This window comes from Sturnira hondurensis, unplaced genomic scaffold (genome assembly GCF_014824575.4).
Source record: "Sturnira hondurensis isolate 20B ecotype Veracruz unplaced genomic scaffold, ASM1482457v3 Scaffold0006566, whole genome shotgun sequence".
Lineage (NCBI taxonomy): Eukaryota > Metazoa > Chordata > Mammalia > Chiroptera > Phyllostomidae > Sturnira > Sturnira hondurensis.
The window spans coordinates 1,883,792-1,906,265 of NW_028079197.1; the positions used below are offsets into that span (position 1 = coordinate 1,883,792).

General features: G+C 34.8%; 1 protein-coding gene across 5 annotated transcripts in view; it reads right to left on the reverse strand.

The window, feature by feature from the left end:
• Positions 1 to 22,474, reverse strand: part of KLHL13 (kelch like family member 13) — a 246,011-nt gene that overhangs the window by 77,852 nt on the left and 145,685 nt on the right. For 3 of the 5 annotated variants that reach the window (XM_037050178.1, XM_037050180.1, XM_037050179.1), the window contains one exon: positions 13,874 to 13,939. In XM_037050178.1, the coding sequence (XP_036906073.1) occupies positions 13,874 to 13,939 (66 nt within the window). Of the gene's footprint in view, positions 1 to 2,837; positions 3,024 to 3,434; positions 3,515 to 13,873; positions 13,940 to 22,474 lie in introns of those variants that run through there. The other 2 variants (XM_037050183.1, XM_037050181.1) reach the window with 2 other exon arrangements.

The following is a 22,474-nucleotide window of genomic DNA, read 5'->3' on the forward strand; positions in this document are numbered from 1 at the left end:
AAACTGTTTTTCTTAATATTGCCAAAAACAATGTCTTTACCATCAGTAAGTCATAAAAATATGGAGAAGTTTCAACTGTCATTCAAGTTCTAAAGAAGCAGAAAGAAAAACTTGCAGTTTACACCACAAGGAAAAAATAGCCTTTTTGTTTAATGTTTGCAGTAAATAAAACATTCTTTATTGTGGCTTTCACCAGTGTAGCAACTCTTCCCTATCTACAGTATCAAGAGAAAGAGCTCTATCTAGATAAGCAGCACCTACACTTTTAGAAAGAGGACCTAAAAAGCCTTTATATTTTTCCATATTTGCTCAATTACTGCAACACATTTTTACTACAACCAAAAATATTTTATATTGATATTTCAGTCTTTGGAAAAGTGCCCATCTTCAAATGAGAACCACACAGTGTGTATTTGACAAATCATATAATAGGTAATGATAAAATATTATAAGCCAATACTATTGCTACACAAGGAAATATACAAAAGGATGCTTTATTAACTGTGAAGAATTCTATATTCAATATACTATTTTAAATGTGTATACATAACTTCACAAGTAAATTCTAAAACATCACATTTTATGAAAGTGCCTGAATGCATTCTATTTCAATGCAAACACTTTAGACCCCAAAGACACAAATAACCATTTAATCTGTTTGTATTCTAACTTAGTCTTTATAATTTTTGAGAGCAAAATCATACTAAACTTAAGTATCATTTTGTATGTAGAAGTTTTGTGAAATATAAAGAAGCACTGATGGAATAACATGTTAAACATATTTTTATTTCTGGCCAACTAAGACAATGTACTCTAAATTTTTTAAAAACATGATTTGAACTCCCCACACTAGTTTTTTCCTATATTTAACATATTTTCTCTGTGTATATTTACATAATATTTTAAATCTTGTATTAATTTTTTTATAAAGGAAAATGAGTTGAGGCCAATTATATAATATAGACCAACACAATGTCAAAATAGTCTAGGCTAACACTAGCTCTTCAAATATATTTTTCCATTCTATCTATCTACACTACCAATAATCAATATTAACCACAAGGTCTGTGATATTTTCTAGCTTCTATCACTTAAATTAATTCATTCATATCATTAAATCAAAGAAGTGAGTACATACTTAAAAGGAAGAAAGTGATTTATTAAAGATGTATTAAGCTTTATCTGAGTTTGTGTCTAGTGTGAATTAATCAAACAAATATTTTTAACCATCTCTAAAAATTGGTGAACCATCTGCAATAGGAGCTGCAATTTGGATCTTTTAGACAGTAAAATATTGTAGAAATACTAGAATCATTAGTATACATTAATAATTGTGACCTACTGATTTTACTTTGGGGTATGTATTTTCTTTTGATGATAAACTTGCTTTTGGTAAATTTTTAGTCACTTCTCACTAGCTAAGATCCATAAAGCCAACCAGTGCATCATATTATCTCAAAATTTTTGAAGTAGCTCCATTAACTTGTCACCTCCATTAATTTGTGCTTTTGACAACTACAGCTTTTGAGAAACAAATATAACTGATCTTTTTTTACAAGTATAACTTAAATTTTAACTTTAGAGGAAAAAGAGTTTAACCCTCAAACAAATTAAAATCAACTGAAGCATTTCTAAGGAGGAATATTTTTAAATCATAAAATAAAAATGATGCCAGGATTTAACTCTAAAATGTCCTCATTTTCCAGCGCTTTCCAGGGAATCACTTCTCTGGGACCAAGACCACAAGCACACTTACTGCCTTAGCAGCTGAAAGCCATTCAAAGAACTAGACAGACATCACTGTGCATCTGAACCTCACATAAAACAAAAACTAAGTAATAAAATGGCATCTCACCAGATTCCTAAACACAATTAACCTAAAGCAGGAAGAATTTTCTACATCTCTCCATTGAAAAATATTTTAAAGAAAACACTCACAGTTAAGACAGACTTATACTCAAAAGCTTTCTCATACAAAAATATATATATTTTTAAAAGGTTCAATTTTCCCTCACTCCTTCCTCCACCCAAAAAAAAGAAATAAAGAAAAACGGATCTCAGACAATTCTTTAAAATAATATTTTATTATAGCTCCTAGATTTTGTTTTTAAAGCAATGCTGTGAATTTAAAAAATAAGATTTTCAAAAATTCTAGAAAGAGTCCCTAATATATTTCAGTGTATACTGACTTAAAATGTCTAAAATAGGCATTTGTATAATATACTTTTCTACTCCATGTATATAAATAACTTCGTACAACTATAATTTATACAAATTTGAACTTACACTTCAGAACCACAATTATAAAACTAAGATATATCAAACTTATTAACATTCATACACAACTCAAGTACAAAAGTCTTGATTTAAAGATTACTTTTCTTATCAATATATTTCAAACTCTGAATGTTTCAAATTCATCAAAAAATTATAGAAACCATTTCCATATTTCACATGACACAACAAACATCAGCAGGTTTTTGTGCCGTTGCACAAAAGAAGTCATCTTAAATACTTCACATATAAAAAAATTCAAAAAAATCCAACCAGTATAAAATATTAAAGTTTATCTTTATGTAATTCCTTAGGTATACATCTAGATTTTCATATGAGTAACTAGATTACCATAAGACACTTTAAATAAAAATAATCAAACTGCTATGAAAACAAAACAAAGATAAAATGTGGACATGACAATATATGTAAATGTAAGCAAGCTTGAGGTTTTCAATTTTGTGCATTTTTGGATGTTGCTGTTTGGGATTTTTATCCCCTTTTGCCACAAGGTTGATTCATGAATGAAATCCCACTTTAATATCCTATTTTCTCTCACTTACATGTATGCTGGAGAAAGTGGAGTTGACCTGGATGTTTTAAGCACAGGAACTGGGAATTTCCAGATAGCAGGAGAGCTCGTTTTCCATTTCAATGGCATGTTGTCACCACGGTACTACAATAACAGTAAACAGCGTTTCCATAACACACTACCAACTAGGACTTCCATTCCACACTGTACTGACACAGCAGTGGCTGCCGCGGAGAAAAAGCAAATGATTCTGCCAGTGCCCTTAAACTGATGCTTCCAATCTGTAAAATAGGGCTGCAAGGTTCCTCCTTTGAATCCTCCTGTCCCCTAAAGCAATATGATGATTCTATCGTTCTAACTCAACAATAGTGCCACCTCGTTAGGAAAGCGTTGACTGCAGTATATTTTTTTAAGACTGCACTGTGCATATCGCACAATGCAGCTTTATTTAATAAAAGCAGGTAGGGTTTTGTTTTTTATTGTATTGTTTTAAGCTTTCATTACCATTGTTCTACCTTAACAGGGATACTGCAGCACTGTACTATATTCTGCACCTATTAACCTGATTTCTGACCAACAGTAGCAGGAAATAAATAGATGAGTTTCATATGAAAATGAAACAACATACCTACTCAGAATACACTTGTCATCCTCTGAACATTCTTCTTTTGAGCTGCAACAATACAAATGGGATATAAACCTCAGCATAGCCTTAGGCCACAGCTAATAGAGATCAGTGACTAAATTCGGCAGCCTGCTTTCCTCCTGTGCAAGCTCTGGCCACACAATACAAGAATGCCATTATGGGAAAAGCCCGTTTAAAAAATGCCAGTCTCTCTGTTTTCCAGCTAGAAGAAGGAAAAATGTAAGAACAAATATAAACTGCTGCAGAACTCTGTACGTTCTTCTAGTAGCTTCTGATTCAAGTTGCTCTCCTTTCCCTATTCTTATTTCCAAGCCGGGATGAGCAAAATCTCATACATTTACAACATGCTGTGGTAACACGAATGTCACTCTGGCTTCTGCAGCAGAGAAGTACAGAGTAGCGTGCTGTTAATAGCAGTCCTCAGAGGGACGCTATCAACAATCTAATTCAATGCTGCCCTCCCCTTCTTCTCTCCCCCTTCCCCCTCCCATTCACCCCTCACTCTTCCCCCACCCCCAAACAGCTCACAAATTGCCTAGAGGAGAGACTAATGCCGTTGGTGAGCAGGTGTCCAGCAGGGACCATTCCAAGGCTCAGCAGTGAGTCCAGTAACCTCTAGGGGTTACTGACTGACAAGGAGGTTAAAAAATTAAAGCTGCGGTTAAAGGCAACTTGAGGCATTTCATGAAAGCAAGGATTTTTCATTTCATGAAAAATACAGGATTTATCTATATTGTTTTAAAATACTTCCAGAAAAATAGCATCCCAAGTGCCCTGAAAGCGATTATTTTTTTAAATAGTTCATTGTTTATTTTCCCATTACCATTTATTCCTCCATACCCTCTTTTACCTGTGTCTGTTTAAAGCACCAAATTCACAAATTTTCTACATAAATCTAAGATGAAAAAATAGGACAGCTGGTATTATGTTGAACTGTTTATTTTCAGGCTGAGGAATTTTACTTCTGATGTAGTCGTCATCAACACTAAATACTTAGCTTCATAGCACCCTTCCACTTCTATCTAAAAACAGAATTATCTGTCTTCATCAGTGAAAACTTAGTAAAGGCAGACTATTATCAACACAAAATCCAGTACCTTTTTTAAAAAAACCACTATATTGACAAAGAGCTCATATTTACTTTCAAGTTTATATCTAAACAATAAACTTGTGCTTACAAATTAAGTAGCTTTCAGATAGTCTTTCCAAATTATGACTTGTTTCTAAAAAATTAAGATTTAGTTCTTAAGAGGCTTCCTCATTTGTATTAAAAATCACAGATCAATGTTTCTATAGAAATATACTACTATTGAAAATTGCAAAATATATTATTTAATATAGCAGAAATATAGATTGAAATCAGCTAAGATAAATCACAAGTACCTTCCTTTAAGATACACATCAATATCCAGGCAAAAAGTATTTTTTTATGAAACTCAAACATATACAGGGCAGGGCAAAAGTAGGTTTACAGTTGTTTATATGGAAAATAATGCAATAATTAATATATAATAATACAAGAATAAAGTCTGTGCTTCATATACACACAACTATAAACCTACTTTTGCCCCACCCTGTAACATATGCTTTATAAACACACATTCATATATATGGAGAGATTAAAAGATTACTTTGAAACACTGACCAGTATTGCGCAAACTTTATTAAATATTAAATAGATGTCAGCCATCACCACCTTGCAAGTAATTTTTATTTAATCTACCATGTACAAATAATCCCTCCCAAAACTAGTCAAACATCTTAAAGGGTTAAATTATAGTTCCAACTCTTTTTAGTACCCCCGCACAAAACTGTCTTATAGACATCTTCAAAGGAATCACAGAAAGGAGTACTTATCCATACCTTAGTGACAAAATATTTCTATAAATATATGTGTAATATATATTAATAAATTATATTATGCATATAATTTGCATGTATAATTACATGCATATATGCAATTATACATATATGTATGTATATGTAATAATTATCTAATTGCATGTAATCGTGCATACAAATTACTTTATGAGATAAAATATATAAATACATATAATAAATATATGTATAATACACGTAAAATATATATAACCATTCAGATTTAATTAAAAGGTTAAAAAACTACCACTAATACAAATAAACCATACTGAATATTTTATATTAGAAGTCTTTGTGTAATAATTCTTAATAGTTATGGGCCAAAAAGGTTCCAGGTACAATCAGCAGTGACAACTTGTTGGAAACCCCAACAATGAAACACAAGTACATGCACACATACTCAAACAAGTTTGGAATGTACCAATCCAAAACCTAAAGCATTCTCAAACATTTAAAAATATAAAACAGAAAGTGGTTGCAAATTACCTATCTGTAGCAAGGAGGTAGTGTTTTAGAAAAGAAATTCAACCACATTCTAGCTTATGACAATACCGTGATTACAAATATAACTTCTTCCTGAGAACAAACAACCCAAAACTTAGGTATAAAAGCACGGTGGTGAAGTGTTCAAGGAGTTTAGTTATAAGAACTACTCAACATTGATGAGTGGGAAATAGGGTGAGTCTAGAGTTTTCCAAATTTTCCAGAGGGAACCTTTACAAACAGGTGAAGATCACACTATTGCAAAGGTTCTCAAGTTATTCTTCTATGAACAATCAACTGATCTAGACAAGCAACATATTCTTTGTCTAATATCATTAGGGTCCAAAGAAATCAACCAATACCACCAAATCAACTATGCCAACTTTCAATCTAGATTTCTTTTAGACTTAATGGGTTTTTTTAGACTTAAAGTTTAGAACCTGTTTTTATGGCACTATAATAATTGTAATATTTGTTCAAAGTGAAGAGCAAATAAGCGTGTTTTCCTCCACCCCACCCTCAGCACTCCTGAAGAATCCTAAACCCTAAAAGCATGATACCTGATGATGGACATTTACTTATATTCAGTCCTTTTGGTTTAATAAAGTGCTAGGTGTCATCTGTAATTATCTTTCATGAACAAACAACTAGTGTGCCAAAGGCTTTAAAAATAATTCCTTTAAGTAGAAATATACTTTACACTATTAATTTGTTTAACAACACCATTCCTCATCATTTACAAATAACCTTCAGTCAGGTAAAATCACTGCAATCACAAATTAGCAGAGTCCAAATTAATCAGATTTTACTACCCTGACAGTGACTCCAGTAACAACCATTACATTCTAGAATTAAAATTGTTTCCACCTCAGAGTAAAAGGAAGAAAATAATTAAACATGTATTTTAAATATAATTTTATAGAGGCTCAGGGTCTCACTACTTTAATATTTAGACTGAGAAATGTCAAAAACCTTCATTCGCATTATAGGAAACACTCATTTAATTTACAGAACACTTGGTTTCTATTACAGACAATTGTACAAAACAGGATAGAAAGACAACATACACAAAAGCTCTTCAAGCATTTTATGAACATTAACTAATCACTTAAAAATACCTGTGACATGAGGATTTCAGAAATGTAATAAACAAAGGACAATGCTGGGATTTGGCCAAGGCCACAAAAAGAGACATTCTTGGCCAAATCTTATAACACAGAATTCCCTGGTTCCCAATGCATAAAGAGTATTTTTATAACTTTTAGAACTCTTACAAATCATCTTACTCAGTACCCTCATGGTATAGATGAAAAAAAAAACAACTAAAGCCCAGAGAAGTTAACTTGCTGATGTCACACTGCTAGCTAGTAGTAGAAATGGAACTAGAAACCAATTGTGCATCTCTCAGTCCATGACTGCTGCTCCAGAATTCCTACTACTCCTCCATGATGAGACCATTCTATAAGATGTGTGTTTCTATATGAAGTCAACCACATTCTATAAATGTCACAGCATAGCCCAAAGAAACAGAAACTACAGAGAGCTATTTACTCTTACAAATATATGTACACTCAAAAGATGGAAGTGGAAGAGAAACGCCAAAAAATACAAAAGCGTGAAGTAAGACTATTTCTAAATTCTTAATTCCAGAAGGTGTTATATCATTCCAGAAGGAATGATCAGGTAGGAAAAGATAAGTAAAAAATTAAACCAGTCATAGCATGAGAAAAAAGTGAAATATATATAACTAGTACTCTAATTTATTCTCAGTGTAAATTTTTCTAAACGACTTAATAGGAAAATTTAACTTGCTGAAGGACTGCTACAATTTATCTCCAGTGCCATCTCCTCACTAAAGGAATTGGCTAATATGTCATGTATCTGATCTCTCTTTCTGTATTTTCCTGATACTCTTTGAGAACTGACCTACCTTCTTCTTGCAAGTTTTGGTTAATCCTAAGGTGTGTATAACCAAAGACTAAATAGCGCTAAGCACAGTTTATGTGAGCAGGTACTATGTAATCTTCCCTTCAGTTCTGACAATATCTCTTCACACTAATCTGGGATATCCATGTTATTTTGTTGCTCAGACAAGACTCTAGATCATGCCAAATTGTATGCTCTATTTATATTCTATCAATCAGTAAAAGTATTTGGATACAACAAGTAGGACTATTAAATACTGTAAAGAACATAAAAATAACTTCTGGACAACAGAGCAAAATTCTTAATACATCCAGGGCTTCTTATGATAGGAAATAGAAGCGTTCACATGAATGGCTATATATACTTGTATGTGTGTTTGTATCTCTTTTATTTGTTTCAGAAAATTGAATATTAAATATATTCAGATTTTCATTAGATATTCAGATATGTAGTCTTGCTAAAACCAAAATGGAAAATCTAAGATATTTCTCAAAGAAAACTACATTGAAGAGTCATCATTTCTTTTTTCCTGTTTTTTTATTGTTGTTCAAGTATAGTTGTCTGAATCTTCCCTTCACCACTCCCTCCACTCCAGCTATTTTTTATAACTACCTTTGTACGTGTCAATTTTCTTAACAGAACTGAGTGAATCCTTATAGCTCCTCAAAGAATTTCCATAAACCATTGTAACTATGACTATGACCTGGATTAATGACTTGTGCTCTTCACAACACAAACAAGTAGAAAACACAACTGTTATGCAGACACATATTTATGGACATGCATGTGTACATGTATGAAAAATTCTTCATGCCATTGTGGCATAACTAGTGTACTCTCCTGTCTTTAATATTTCCAAGGGGAAGAAGGCTACTAAGTTGTCTGGGGTATGTGTGTATGTGTGTGTGTGTTGAGGGTGTATAGAACAACAATAAGAAGAACTGGTAAGCTGATAAGACAGGAAACAATAGGTAATGGGACCAAAGGAGGAAAAGGTAATGACTGGAAGAATGGAAAGCCAGAATGATAGTGGTTCCTGCTATTTATGTAGTACATTTTATAATTTGGGGTCAAGTGAAGGAGGTTATGGGACTATGAAGTTTGGGTGGGAGGACAAAAATACAGAAGGACTGACCAAATAACAAGGAAGATTCAGTTACTGAGGACTCGATGACCTACAGATTCTGACTGCCCTTACGCTCTCACTACAACTGAACAGAAGATTAGCAATGAATGGGAAATTAAGAAGTTTTTGCCCTTCCTTCTTTCTTTTGTTTTCTGTAGGATCCATATTCCTTATGGCTTTTGGTGGGGGGACTACCCTTGAGTGTTTCATTCATATATGATTCCCCAATCCATATTCCCAAGTAAGTCTTTGTGCATCTTTGACATGCATAAACAAAATCAATTCTTAAGTATTCCCATTCATTAAAAAAATGCTTTAAATTCCAAATCAAAGTATTTGCTTGTATTAGGAGTTGTAGTGGAAACCAATGATTTTTAAATGTAAACTATTTACAAACCTGAATTTTCATTGAACATTTTTAAATTGAAAAAGGCAACTTAGAGAGTTTAGCATGGTCAAATAGGGATAGTGCATCCAGTGCTTGAATAAGAGGCTATACTGTTAGCACACCCTGTCCTCCAGTCATACTACTCCATCTGCTTGAAATGCCCTCCCCAAATTCTTGCTCCTCCTTCCAGAAGGAATCCCTGAATCCATCTTCCTATAGAGCACTATTCCTGGCACATTAAAAAGCACACAATAAATACTTGTTGAGTAAATTGAAAAAGAAGTTTATAAGCAGAGGAGTGATTAAATAAGAATTGTATTGAACTGAAATAGAGAACAAGCAAGGGCCAGAGGGGAGAAGGGAGGGAATCACAGGGGAAAAGGGGAACGATTCACAGGAACAAGTATAAAGGACACATGGACAAAAACTAAGGGGGGGTGGAAATGGGAGGGAGGTGGGGAGCGCTGGGGGGTGGGCTGGGATGGGAGTAAAAGACAGAAAACTGTTCTTGAACAATAATTAAATGAAAAAATATTTTTCAAATATTTGAATATAAAAAAAGAATTGTGTTGAAGATAGGGTATATCATGGAAGGTTTTTTAAATGTTGTTATTGATTCTGCTGTTACTAAAAGCAGGGTTCTTGTAAAAAGAAATATTCATCTGTTGATTTGACAGTTTCAGGCTATAAATCTTTACAATGAAGAAAATATACACATTAACTACTTAAAAATAAGTATGTATTCACAAAAATCACCCAAAACACATGCTTTCTTAATGAAATAAATACATCACTATAGTGATGATGAATTGCTCTAATGAAAAATCTGCTCTTTCAGCAACTTCCTAAGTATCTGCTTAAAACAAAATATGTCCACCGTTGTTGGATTTTCTTACGCATTTGTATATTAAATCTTTAAATTTATCAAAATAAAAAGCCATATAAGATGTACAGTAGTACTGAAAGAAAAGTTAAGAATGTAGCTCTATAACTAAAAAATACATTGACATAAAGCTTTTCAAATAGTGTCATGACCTTTGTTTTAATTTTGGTGATATCAGATAGAGAAGCAAAACTACAGAAGTTGCATGAAGACAATGTAGTAAGCAATATGACTATTGTAAGTTTTGTAAATTCTAACCTATTTTGGTATGAGTAAATAATTTCTGATACTCTTTATCTATAATGGTTAAAAAGACTTTTCAATAATAAGCGCATCACATACCCAATCTCAAAAGGCATGCCAGTTAAAGAAAGTAATCTTTGCTATATTCTACATTCTTTTAGAAATAGCTATACTTGTATAAAAATCTGAGTTACCAAAAGACCTTTAGAATATTATATGACATTTTCATTAATATACCAAGGAAAATAAAGTAATGCTATTATTTTAAATTATATTTATACCTCTCAGCCAAAGAGGAACTACAATATTCAAGTCTGCACCATAAATGTTATAGCTAAAAAGGAGATCTAGAATATTACCTAGTCTTTTCATCTCTTTCTTCCTCTTTATATTTGTAAATCTTGATTTCAAATGCTTATAGAGCAGTCATAATAATGTTTTGCTAACTAGAAGCAAACACTTTCCTGGAAAGCTAATCCTAATAATTCACTAAGATTATACAACATTATTTAAAGTTTCCACTGAAAAGGTCCCTTTATATTCAATTGCTTTAATTTTGTTTTTACCACTTGCTAAGCCTATCCATGAAAACTTTAAATTTCCTGTAGAAACTATTGTTGACTAAAAATAAAAGGTTTCCACTATATAATGAACGAAAAAAATCTTTAACTCCAAAGTTGAGTCAACTTCAAACTTGAACCTTGTAACACAATGCCATAAACACAGGGCTCAATAGTTTTCATAAAGGTGTTTGACTACTATAGTGAGACCCAAGAGATTTAGGAACCACTTCTATTTTCATGACTATTTTGAGATCCTTCTCATTGTCTCATTTAGAATTCTTCTCTTGGGTGATTTTAAGTTATATTTTTTTCCTTAAAAAGATGGAGGTATAGAAACAGTTATACTGAAACATGTCAAATGTACGATGGTAAGTCTAAATTATAGAAGCTAGCCCAAAAGTGTGTAATTTCAAATTGCTATGCCTGAAAAACATATTTAGCAATTCAATGATAATCTATGTTCTAAGATATCACTAACTCATGTTATATAAAGTGTCCCTGTGTTAAAAACTAATCACAACATTATTTCTGAGTTATGCCTAACTTCTTTACTTGGATGCAATAGTTGTCCAAAGGGGGGAAATAATTTCTTTTCCTTTATTTAATGTTCTATTACTGACTAAAGTAAGTGTGACTTTCATACAAGGGAATAAAAATCCAGTCCATCTTCTAGATTGACCCTCGGTTTAAGCTAGATGCAATTTAAATTTGGGTTTCCTGGCTGTCTTTTTAAGTCTACTTCGACCAGTAAGTTCAGAATCAACCACTTTATGTCTTCAAAATCAAATGTTTTAAACAGTCAGTTATTTATCTTGGAATTCTGAAGCTACATAACACTTAAGTAGAATACACCTTCCCTCTTTGTAGCATGTATTTATTCATTCATTCTTTACTCAGCTTAATCTAAATAACAAACACTGTTGAGCATTTTGGTGTGTCTTCCACTACAGTATCTGGCCATTTTGTTTAAATTCCTGTGATAATATTTGTTCAGCAAATGAAAATATCTATGTTTTTTAATTTCCAGAATACAAATTTTTGAGATTCATATTTTCAAAGCACAGAACATAAACTGTATTCCAAAGAGCATGAAGAGGCAGCAGAATCAAGCTTAAACTGATACTCTGCACAGGCAACAAGCGTTAGCAAATTGATTGATTAGGACCCTGTTTTTGTATTTGTCAACTGAAACACATTTGTTTAACCTGAGACCTCCAGTATATTAGGCTTTACTGACAATGTAAGATAGTAGACTCCTTTAACTTGACAAACACCAAAATCAATCAACTCACTATGCCTAGCCCAAAACATGTAGAGAAGACCTGTGCACTGAATTAGTTCAATCATCAGCAAGTACTGAAAAATTATGACTTTGCTAGACATTACAAGTATACAATTTTCCCTGGCTGAAAATCCCTTACAATCTAATTAGGCAGACTAAATACTCACATATAAAACATGAGAAAGCATACATATATTACTACAGTAAGCCATACCTATTCAGAATCCTGGATAACATAGTTTTCTAGCCATTTTTTAGATTAATTTAAATTTAAATCTGGAATAGTTAAATCAAAATATCACAACTCATTTCTTTTTCACATTTCAGTAGAAATCTTTCCTCCCTTTATCTTCTTCAAGAGTAAAACAGACACAAGCCTTTTAAAAATATCCCATTGTCACCATAATGCACAACCCAGACATAGATATAGCAATATGCAAGTAATATCTGTCATTCCTCACCCTGGCCTGACTCCTGCTCCCGTGTTTTGACATGGAATACTAATGCTACTGAGAGAAAAATGGCTCTTTTCTTTGCACTCCAACACATATACCAAAAGAAATGTTCTGTACCTTAAAGGCAGATGCTCTCAAACTAAAGTATGCATGAGAATCACATGGGACCCTGGCTGGTGTGGCTCAGCGGGTTGAGTGCTGGTCTGTGAACCAAAAGGTCACCAGTTCAATTCTAGGTCAGGGCACATACCTGGGTTGTGGGCCCCATGAGAGGCAACCGATTGATGTTTCTCTCCCCCTCTTTCTCCCTCCCTTCCCCTCTCTCTAAAAAATAAATATAATCTTTAAAAAAGAATCATGTAGTTGTGAATATTTAAAGGTAGAAGTCTGAGGCCAGTAGTCTCAATTTTAAACAAGTACCCCAACTGATTTTCATGCCTAGTCTATTAAACTTAGAGGAACACTGCTTTAAAATCAAGGTCGTTAACCCCACTCAAGATAACCTTTATAGCAAGATTGCTTTCTCTCTCAGTCCCTTGCCCTCCTCATCATATTAGCATCAGTTGCTCACCACTAGTTGCCAATCTGCACTGTCCACAGCCATTATCTTGCCTTTCCACATTCCAGATCCTTTGAGATCTGGGAGAGTCTGAAAGCAAGGTCTACATCTGGCTGATAGGCACAGAAGCAGACAGGTGCAAAACACGAAATTGTGAAGTACAGCAATTAAGAGACAAAGGTATTATCAACTATATTGATGTACAATATAGATTGAAAGGTTAAAAATTTTTTCAAACGTTTTCAATGAGGAAGGATGCAGAAGAGGAGAGAGCTAGGCACCTGTGGTCTGGCTACAGTTCTGCCACTAACTAGCTGTGTGACTTCCGGTGTTGTAGTCCCTCATCCCTAAAACAGGGAAGCTTCCGCTTTCCTTGCCAGACTCCAAGCCATGTTACGAAAACCAACTGAACTCGTATTTATAAAAGCACATTGGTAAATACAAAACATAATATAATTACACGTGATGCTTTTTAACAGAATAATTTATCATTTTGTCTTAATAAACACAATGCCTTAGACATTATTATAAGTTTTCTTGACGATTGAAAGTCTTCTAGTATCTCAGGGTCTTTTTCATGAAAATAAATTCTCACTGACAAAAAAGTAAAGGAAAATGCAGACCCTTGGACATACCCTGAAGTTGATTTTTTGAATATGTCCTTGAAATCGGCTTGTTTTAAAGACAATTGCCTCCGTCTCCTGAAAGTGGAGTGCAAAAAAATCTGGTTAATTGTGGCTATATTGTATTTTATTTACATTTTTCAAAACATACTCTGCAAATATTTTAGTTGTAAATTAATAAATCACGTTTATAAATCCCAAAGAGTTAAGACCACACAGAACCTTTTAAAATATCTAAATTAACATTTTAAAACTAGAAAGCCATAAAATTCTACTTGTTTTTAAAAGCTCTTTTTTTTAGTTTTTTTTAATTTATTTAATTACCTTTCAAGTACAGTTTTCTGTCTATTACTCCCATCCCATCCCACCCCCGTGCTCCCCCCTCCCTCCCCCTCCCATTTCCACCCTTCTCAGTTGTTGTCCATGTATCCTTTATATATGTTCCTCTAAATCCCTCCCCTATTTCCCCTGAAATTCCCTCCCCTCTCCCCTCTGGTCACTGTCAGCCCGTTCTCTATTTCAGTTTTAGAAAGTCCAGAATAAAGATTGACATTAAATACAACATTTATTGGCAACTGATCTAAAAGATTACACTAGCCAAACTTGGACACAGGAAACACTTTTCCATTAAATATATACTCAGCCTTGGAATGCTTTGTCATTTTGTAGCTTTGTAAGCCTAAAGTTCAATTCTTCACTGATATATTGTTTTTCCGTTAAAAACCGAAACACGACACACATTAAAAGCTTTCAGAGAACAGATGGGTAAGATTCTCCTACATTCATTCACTACCAATTTTCTCATTTTCATACTGTTTGTAATTAATAAAAACATATAAATAGATATACTGTCTCCAAACAGAAGATTTTGTTTTTGTGAAGTTCTGTTATATGCCTGTCTCCTTTGGGCTAATACAAAAGGCAACAGTGAACATACTCTTGTACTGCCTCAGGAATGCAGTTTTAGAGAGTACTACAGAAGCATTGCAGTATATGCATTCAACTCTCTTTAAAAAATAAAGTAAGCTGGCAGGTGTTTGAGAAGCCCTAACACAAAATTGAATTTATTTACATTTATTTCACTTATGTTGTTTTTAGCTTATAAAAGGTAAACATTACTAGGCATTACTCTTATCTAACTTTGCCTTAAAAATAAACAATATTGGCTTTTTTTCCGGGCCATCTCAAAAAGCACGATTGCATTATTAAATGCACAACTAAATCAAAGTCATAGCCTAAGACTATCTTTAGAAAGACCTTGGCAGAGAACTTATACAATATCCTCAATCTAATGACTTCTTATACAAAAGGTAGGTAGCAAGTATTTTATTTGTTTTTTAAATAGTGAATTCAAAACAGCACCTCCCTAATGATAACACTATTTCAAAGTCTACTAATGCTATACACATTAGAATTATTATTTTTAATCATAAAAATTACAATTCGTCAAATTCATATTTGTCATGTTTTAACACAAAGTCCCACCATGCAAATAACAATCACAAATTTTTGCTTGAAATACATTAAAGTATCTTTAAATACAGCTTATTTTATATTCCTATTAATGTTATTCCTTTCTTTTGTGTATTTAAGAAGAATCTGGTGTGCCACCTTCTGGTAACTGAGTGAAATTATATATCTACACAAGTCACTATCCTTTATTTTAACTTTTAAAATACATACATATATATATATGTATGTATTTCTAAGCCTGTGTTACATTTTAGCTATATAAAGAAAGTTACACCACAGTCTGAAATAAAGTAAAATTTCCTTCATGATTTTTTTTAAATTAAAGCTTTATATATGCTTCCTATGATTTTTGCATGGTTACCAATATGTCTCCTGAATTCTACAATACATATAAAATTGATTTTTGTACACCGCTTCACAGCCACACATGAAAACAACAGGCTGGCTATTTTAATGAATAAGTAACAGCAGTAAATAAAGAAAGAGAAAGATATCTTACCAATAAGCCCATTTTTCTCTTAAGGTTTGAACTCTCATCATTTGTCATGTTCTTGTGGATCCCTCTCTCATCAAATTCTCTGGAGTTTTAAAGTTAAGAGCTGTGATGCAGCTAGGCTCTGCTACATAGTAGCGCACCCCAGTGCATCTGCCTGGTATAGCACTTCAGTTGTAGTCCCAAAAGCAGAAATGCTTTATATATTCAAAATCTATGCACTGCACACCTTCCCTTCATAGAAAATTGTAGTCAGCATGTTTGAACTATTTCCATGTCTCAATTCCTGATTATATAGGAAGATCAGAACCATATGAATTTTGAGCTTAGCTCCACAACACTGAATGGGAACAAAGTGTTCATCTTCAGAGTAGAGGTAGGGTGAGGAGATACTAGTACCAGGAGATCTGGCTTACAAAAATACATGTTTACCTGAAAGTAGCCTTAAATCTTTATTATCTTTAACTCTTCATTTTCATTCTCTAGAGTTCCTAGTAGCTAGTCATTAAGCCCTATCCTTTATTCTTTATTGATTTTCTAGGAATCTACCCTCTAATATTTCTTCATTGTTTTAAACAAATGAGCTACTTCAAAAATACCTATAACTGATCTCTCATCTTAAATATATCAATCACATTGCTTTTAGATGGATCTCTTAAAGCAAAACTATACTGATGTAAAGTAAATATTCAATACATATTTGTTAAGCATTTGCTACATATTAGGTGGTTACTCTGTGAGGTGATATGGATGTGAGGGAGAATGAAACACAACCCCTTGCTCTCAGGAAGCTCCAGTTGGATAGGAAAACAGACATGTACTCAGATATGTACAACACAAAATATGGTATAGAAGCTTTAGTGGACATTTGAGGGATTGAAACATGCTAGGAAATTAGGAAATTTCTCAATATGACTGGAAAGAGGTTAGGGTACATAGCATTGAGGTGGTGAATTTTAAGGTATACAGAAGACCTTACATGCCAGTAAAGAGGCTTGGATTTTATCCTATGAGTTGTGAGAAGCCATTTGTTGATTAATGGATCACACAAGGAATTAATCAAGCAACTATTCCCAGCACTAAGAATTCACCACAAGCTGACCAATCTGGTCTTCCAGTCAATTCACTGCCTAGTATCCCCTAACACCAACTTTCCATCCTATATCTCAAAGCTTACTTTGTTCTTTCTCACCTTTGCTTCAGAGGTCCTCCTGAATGAAATCTCTTCACTTTTCTAAATTCAACACATTCCTCCAAAGCCAGCTCAAATTCCAGTATTTTCTGTAATGTATTCCATTGTAATTTGAGTCTACCGTTTTTAAGTGTTCCTTCATTAAATCATGCATTCTTCCTAATGTTTAGTATACAATATTCAAGAAACCTTTTTGGCTCTTTGTCTACAAAGTGAAAAAGGATGGTGAGGAGATGACACTAAGGCAAAAGTCAGAACCTGAGGGCAAGTGGCCTAAAAAGCACACCTCCCCAGACTTCACAGTACACACTAATGTCAGTAACTGCTCTCACCACTCTCGAGTCTGAAAAAGAAAGAATACAAATTGTGAAAAGAACTGGATCTGTATTGGGCTCCAACTCTGCATTGCTATACAACATTGCTCTCATTCCAAAGTTTTAAAGAAATGATTTCTCAAAAGAGACTTTACAGCAAGAAGGGGCTGGAAAGAAGTATTCCAAGTCATGAAATCCAAAGACCTACAGCCAAGATTGCTTTATCCAGCAAAACTTTCATTTAGAATGGAAGGACAGATAAAGTGCTTCTCAGATAAGGTCAAGTTCAAGGAGTTCATCATCACCAAGCCCTTAATATATGAAATGCTAAAGGGACTTATATAAGAAAAAGAAGGTAAAAAATATGAACAGTGAAAGGACAGCAAACTCACAGTTATTAACAACCACACCTAAAACAAAAGCAAACTAAGCAGACAGTTAGATCAGGAGCAGAACCATAGAAATGGAGATCACATGGAGGGATAGCAACAGGGGAGTGGGAGGAGGAGAAGTGGGGAGAAGGTACAGAGAATAAGTAGCATACATGGTAGGTAGAAAGTAGACAGGGGGAGGGCAAGAAGAGTATGGGAAATATAGAATCTAAAGAACTTGTGACACATGGATATGAACGAAAGGGGGGAATGGTGGGGGAGGGGAGTGAAGGGGGGAATGGGACAACTGTAATGGCATAATGAATAAAATATGTTTTAAAAAAAGAAATGATGGGAAAGGGACACCAACAAAATAGCAGAATGATGGAGCTATGATCTTTGTGGAGGAGAAGCTATGAGGGTGGTGGATTGTGGTTGTATTTTAATACTTGCAGCAAACCAAGAGAATTTACCTGAAGGTCCATGCAATAAACACAAAGAATTCATGAAGACCACAGAAAGAGATGGGAGAGTCGGGATAGGGTATTAGAACCAGGTTTAGAACCTCATAAGGAATTGTGTGCGTTCAGAAGGAGCCACCCCAAGATACGCCTCAGTGGTGTGTACATTATTTTGAGCTAGGGGCAACCGAGAGCCAGTGGTCTAGAGAGAAACTTATGCTCTCTCCCTGACTATCTAAAATAACTTAAATTAGGAGCCTGGCTTGCAATAAAAGTTATCATCTGAAATGATTTTTACCTATCAATATGGCAGGGCAAACTACGAATTACTGAACATGTGCTTCCGAAGCCTTAAAGCAGGGGAGTCAAACTCATTTTCATTGGGGGCCACATCAGCCTCATGGTTACCTTCAAAGGGCCAAATATCATTTTAGGACTGTATAAATGTAACTACTCCTTAACTGTTAAGGAGATGAAATTACACATTTGGCCCTTTGAAGGCAACTGCAAGGCTGATGTGGCCCCCAATAGAAATGACTTTGACACCCCTGCTAAGGTACATTACCTCAACCCTGGCTCAAAATGTCTTAAATACCTTACTTTCCCTTTCTGTCTCTGACCCTCACCTGCATATGGGGTCTCTGTCTCTCATGTATGTGGGGTTCCCATACATATGTATGTATTAAACTTGGTTATTTTCTCTTGCTAATCTGTCTTATGTCTATCTGATTATTAGACCAGCCTAAAGAACCTTGAGGGTAGAGGAAAGTTTGTTCCTCCCCCATAATATTATTAAGGGAGAAAATACAAGTGTAAGAAGAGGATACATTTTAAAAGCAGGTGGGGAATAGGGGAATAGTGTTAGCTGGGAGAGTGATGTAGGACAAGAAGATTTACCATAGAAATGTATCCTGGGGTGTAAATATTTACTGTTCTCTCCCTATGGAACCACACCCCATTATGCTCAGTGTCAAATACCCAGATGAGCTTTCCTTGACATTTGCATTTAGCATTCAGCTTTGTCTCATCCTTTTTATACATGCATAATGTCTTAGATTTATGCAATAATGCAAAAACCATGGCATTTTCTTTTATGCAGACAATTAAAATAACTTTCCATCTATTCAATCATTCAATGTTAAAGAGAGTTAGGAGGATTTTGCCAATAATTTTAAAAAGCAGTTGATAAGAGGAAACATTCTCTCAATGACTTAAAAATATCCCAGATAAAAGCTATCTACACCTTCCTTTTTGTTTATTGAGTGCAAAAACTGACCACTTTCCTTTCCACTAACTTTTAAGGAAAATATTCAAATACAGATAAAAATAAAGAATGTAATTTTGGATACGTGCCACATTTTTCTCGAGAAACCTTCAAAAATGGTAGTACTTATGGGATATAAAAATGATTTAATCTGCTCAGTCTTCAGATGAATGTTTCTAAGCCATGTATCAATGGTACAATAGATTTCAGAAAAAGAGAAAATAAACCAGACTATTTCATCATTTAGATTTGTGTAAAAAAGAACAATTGCCAGAGTAGTTACCTGAGGCCTGGCAGAAAAAAGCAATAATCATCCTGTATCACAGTTTGAACTAGAATAGGTATTTTATCCAACTACTTCATCTAGAAGTTGTATGAGGTAATAAGATGGGAATAACTACCTCCTGGTAATTCACAGTAAGTCTCATATTATTAGCAATTTTGATGACAGGGTCTATATTAATCTAGTATAAATAATAATTCATTTACATTCCATGTAAAATACCATGATCATGTTAGCTCATCCACAGCAAAAGTCTTCTTTCTTCTGGTGTATGTAAGGGGGCTCAGAGCACAATGAGTTAAGTAGTTTACAGAGTTTTCTATCATGCAGAAGTATACTTGGATGATAGATTTTCATAAATATTGATCTAAAGAATGTTTGGTCAGAAATATTTATTCTAGAAGCAATTGCTTATATGCCTACATCCCAGATGTTCATATTTTAGGTAAATTACCAGATTCCACTAGTATTACCATTCAATCTAATGGGAAATATGGGATCAAAGGGAAGGAAATTAATTGAAGTGCCTTTTCCTGTTACTAGTAACTCTGCCTGTATTGTCATTGGATTAGGGAAAAATGGCAAAGGAAGTAAAAAGCCACAGTTACATAACCTCTCATTCCTATTTGAATGAATCATAACCTTCTTACATTTCCCTAAAATGTAACAAAACTCAGGTCATACCACTATAAGGTAACACAAATGACTGAGGGTAATTCATGAGTAATTCAAACTACCTAATAGATATACATTTTTCAAGGTTGACTATGAAATATATAAACTCATTTTACTAACCTAAGATACACATGACAGACCATTGGGAAGAAGAAAATTTTATCATGTAAATTTCAAAACATAGAAATAACCTAAATAGACATCAGGACTTCCAGCCAAGACGGAGGCGTAGGTAGACACACTGTGCCTCCTTGCACAACCAAAATTAAGGACAACAAAAATCTAGGAAGGAAAAAACAACCAGAACTGACAGAAAATTGAATGGTACAAAAGTTCGACAACCATTCATCCAGACTGGTAACAGGGGCAGAGTCACTAGCCGGCAGAGAGGGGTTGCAGCAGGAGAAAGTGGTGGCTGGTGGACACAGGCAGGCAGGCAGCAGCTGGCAGACCCCAGGCTCAGGGAGGAAACAAGCAGACCCAGTGAGGCATGCAAGGCAGTTGGCTGACCACAGTTCCACATTCGTGTACAGATAAACCAGGTGAAAATGGGCAGTGACACAGACCATGCAACCCAGGGCCCCAGCGAAAGGAAATAAAGCCTAAAAGCACTGATTGAAAACACTTGTGGGGGTTGAGGTGCTGGGAGAGACTCCCAGCCTCACAGGAGAGTTTGTTGGAGAGACCCACAGGGTCTTAGAACATAAAAAAACCCACCCACCCAGGAACCAGCACCAAAAGGGCCCAATTTGCTTGTGGGAAGCGGCAGAAGAGACTGAAATCCAAGAAAGAGCAGAGCAGGCACCACTGCTCCCTCTCTAACCCTGCCCCTACATACAGCGTCACAGCCCAGCAACTGGGCTGCCCCACCCTGGTGAACACCTAAGGCTCCACCCCCCACTACATAACAGGCACAACTAGACCCCTCCAAAGAAAAAGGCTCAAACAGAAGAACAGATAAAAGCCCCAGAGCCAATACATCTAAACAACCAAGAGATAGCCAACCAATCAGAACACTGGTGATCAGGATGCTCACAGACCTGGTTGATTTTGGTGGCAAATTAGATTAAAAAAACGAAGGTTATGCTAAGTGAAATGAAGGAAAATGTACAGGGAACCAATAGTGATGGGAAGAAAACTGGGACTCAAATCAATGGAATGGACCAAAAGGAAGAACAAAACATCCCACCAGAAAGGAATGAAGAAATGAGAATTCAAAAAAATGAGGAGAGGCTTAGGAACCTCCAGGACATCTTTAAACATTCCAACATCCGAATTATAGGGGTGCCAGAAGGGGAAGGGGAAGAGCAACAAGTGGAAGACTTATTTGAACAAATAATAAAGGAGAACTTCCCCAGTCTGGCAAAGGAAATAGACTTCCAGGAAATCCAGGAAGCTCAGAGAGTGCCAAAGAAGTTGGACCCAAGAAGGAACACACCAAGGCACATCAGATTGACATTAGCCAAGATTAAAATGAAGGAGAGAATCCTAGAAGCATCAAGGGATAAGGGGACAGTCACCTACAAAGGAGTACCCATCAGACTGTCAGTGGATTTCTCAAAAGAGACCTTCCAGGCAAGAAGGGGCTGGAAAGAAGTATTCCAAGTCATGAAATCCAAAGACCTACAACCAAGATTGCTCTATCTAGCAAAGCTTTCATTTAAAATGGAAGGGCAGATAAAGTGCTTCTCAGATAAGGTCAAGTTCAAGGAGTTCATCATCACCAAGCCCTTATTCTATGAAATGCTAAAGGGACTTATCTAAGAAAAAAGATAAAATATATGAACAGTAAAGAGACAGCAAACTCACAGTTATTAACAACCACACCTAAAACAAAACAAAGTAAGTAAACAACTAGAACAGAACCACAGAAATGGAGATCACATGGAGGGTTAGCAACAGAGGTGTTGGAGGAGGAGAGAGGGGGAAAAGGTACAGAGAATAAGTAGCATAGATGGTAGGTAGAAAATAGGAAGAGGGCAAGAACAGTATAGAAAATGTAGAAGCCAAAGAACTTATGACACATGGACGTGAACTAAAGGGGGGGAATGTGGATCGGAGGGGGTGTGCAAGGTGGAGGGGAATGA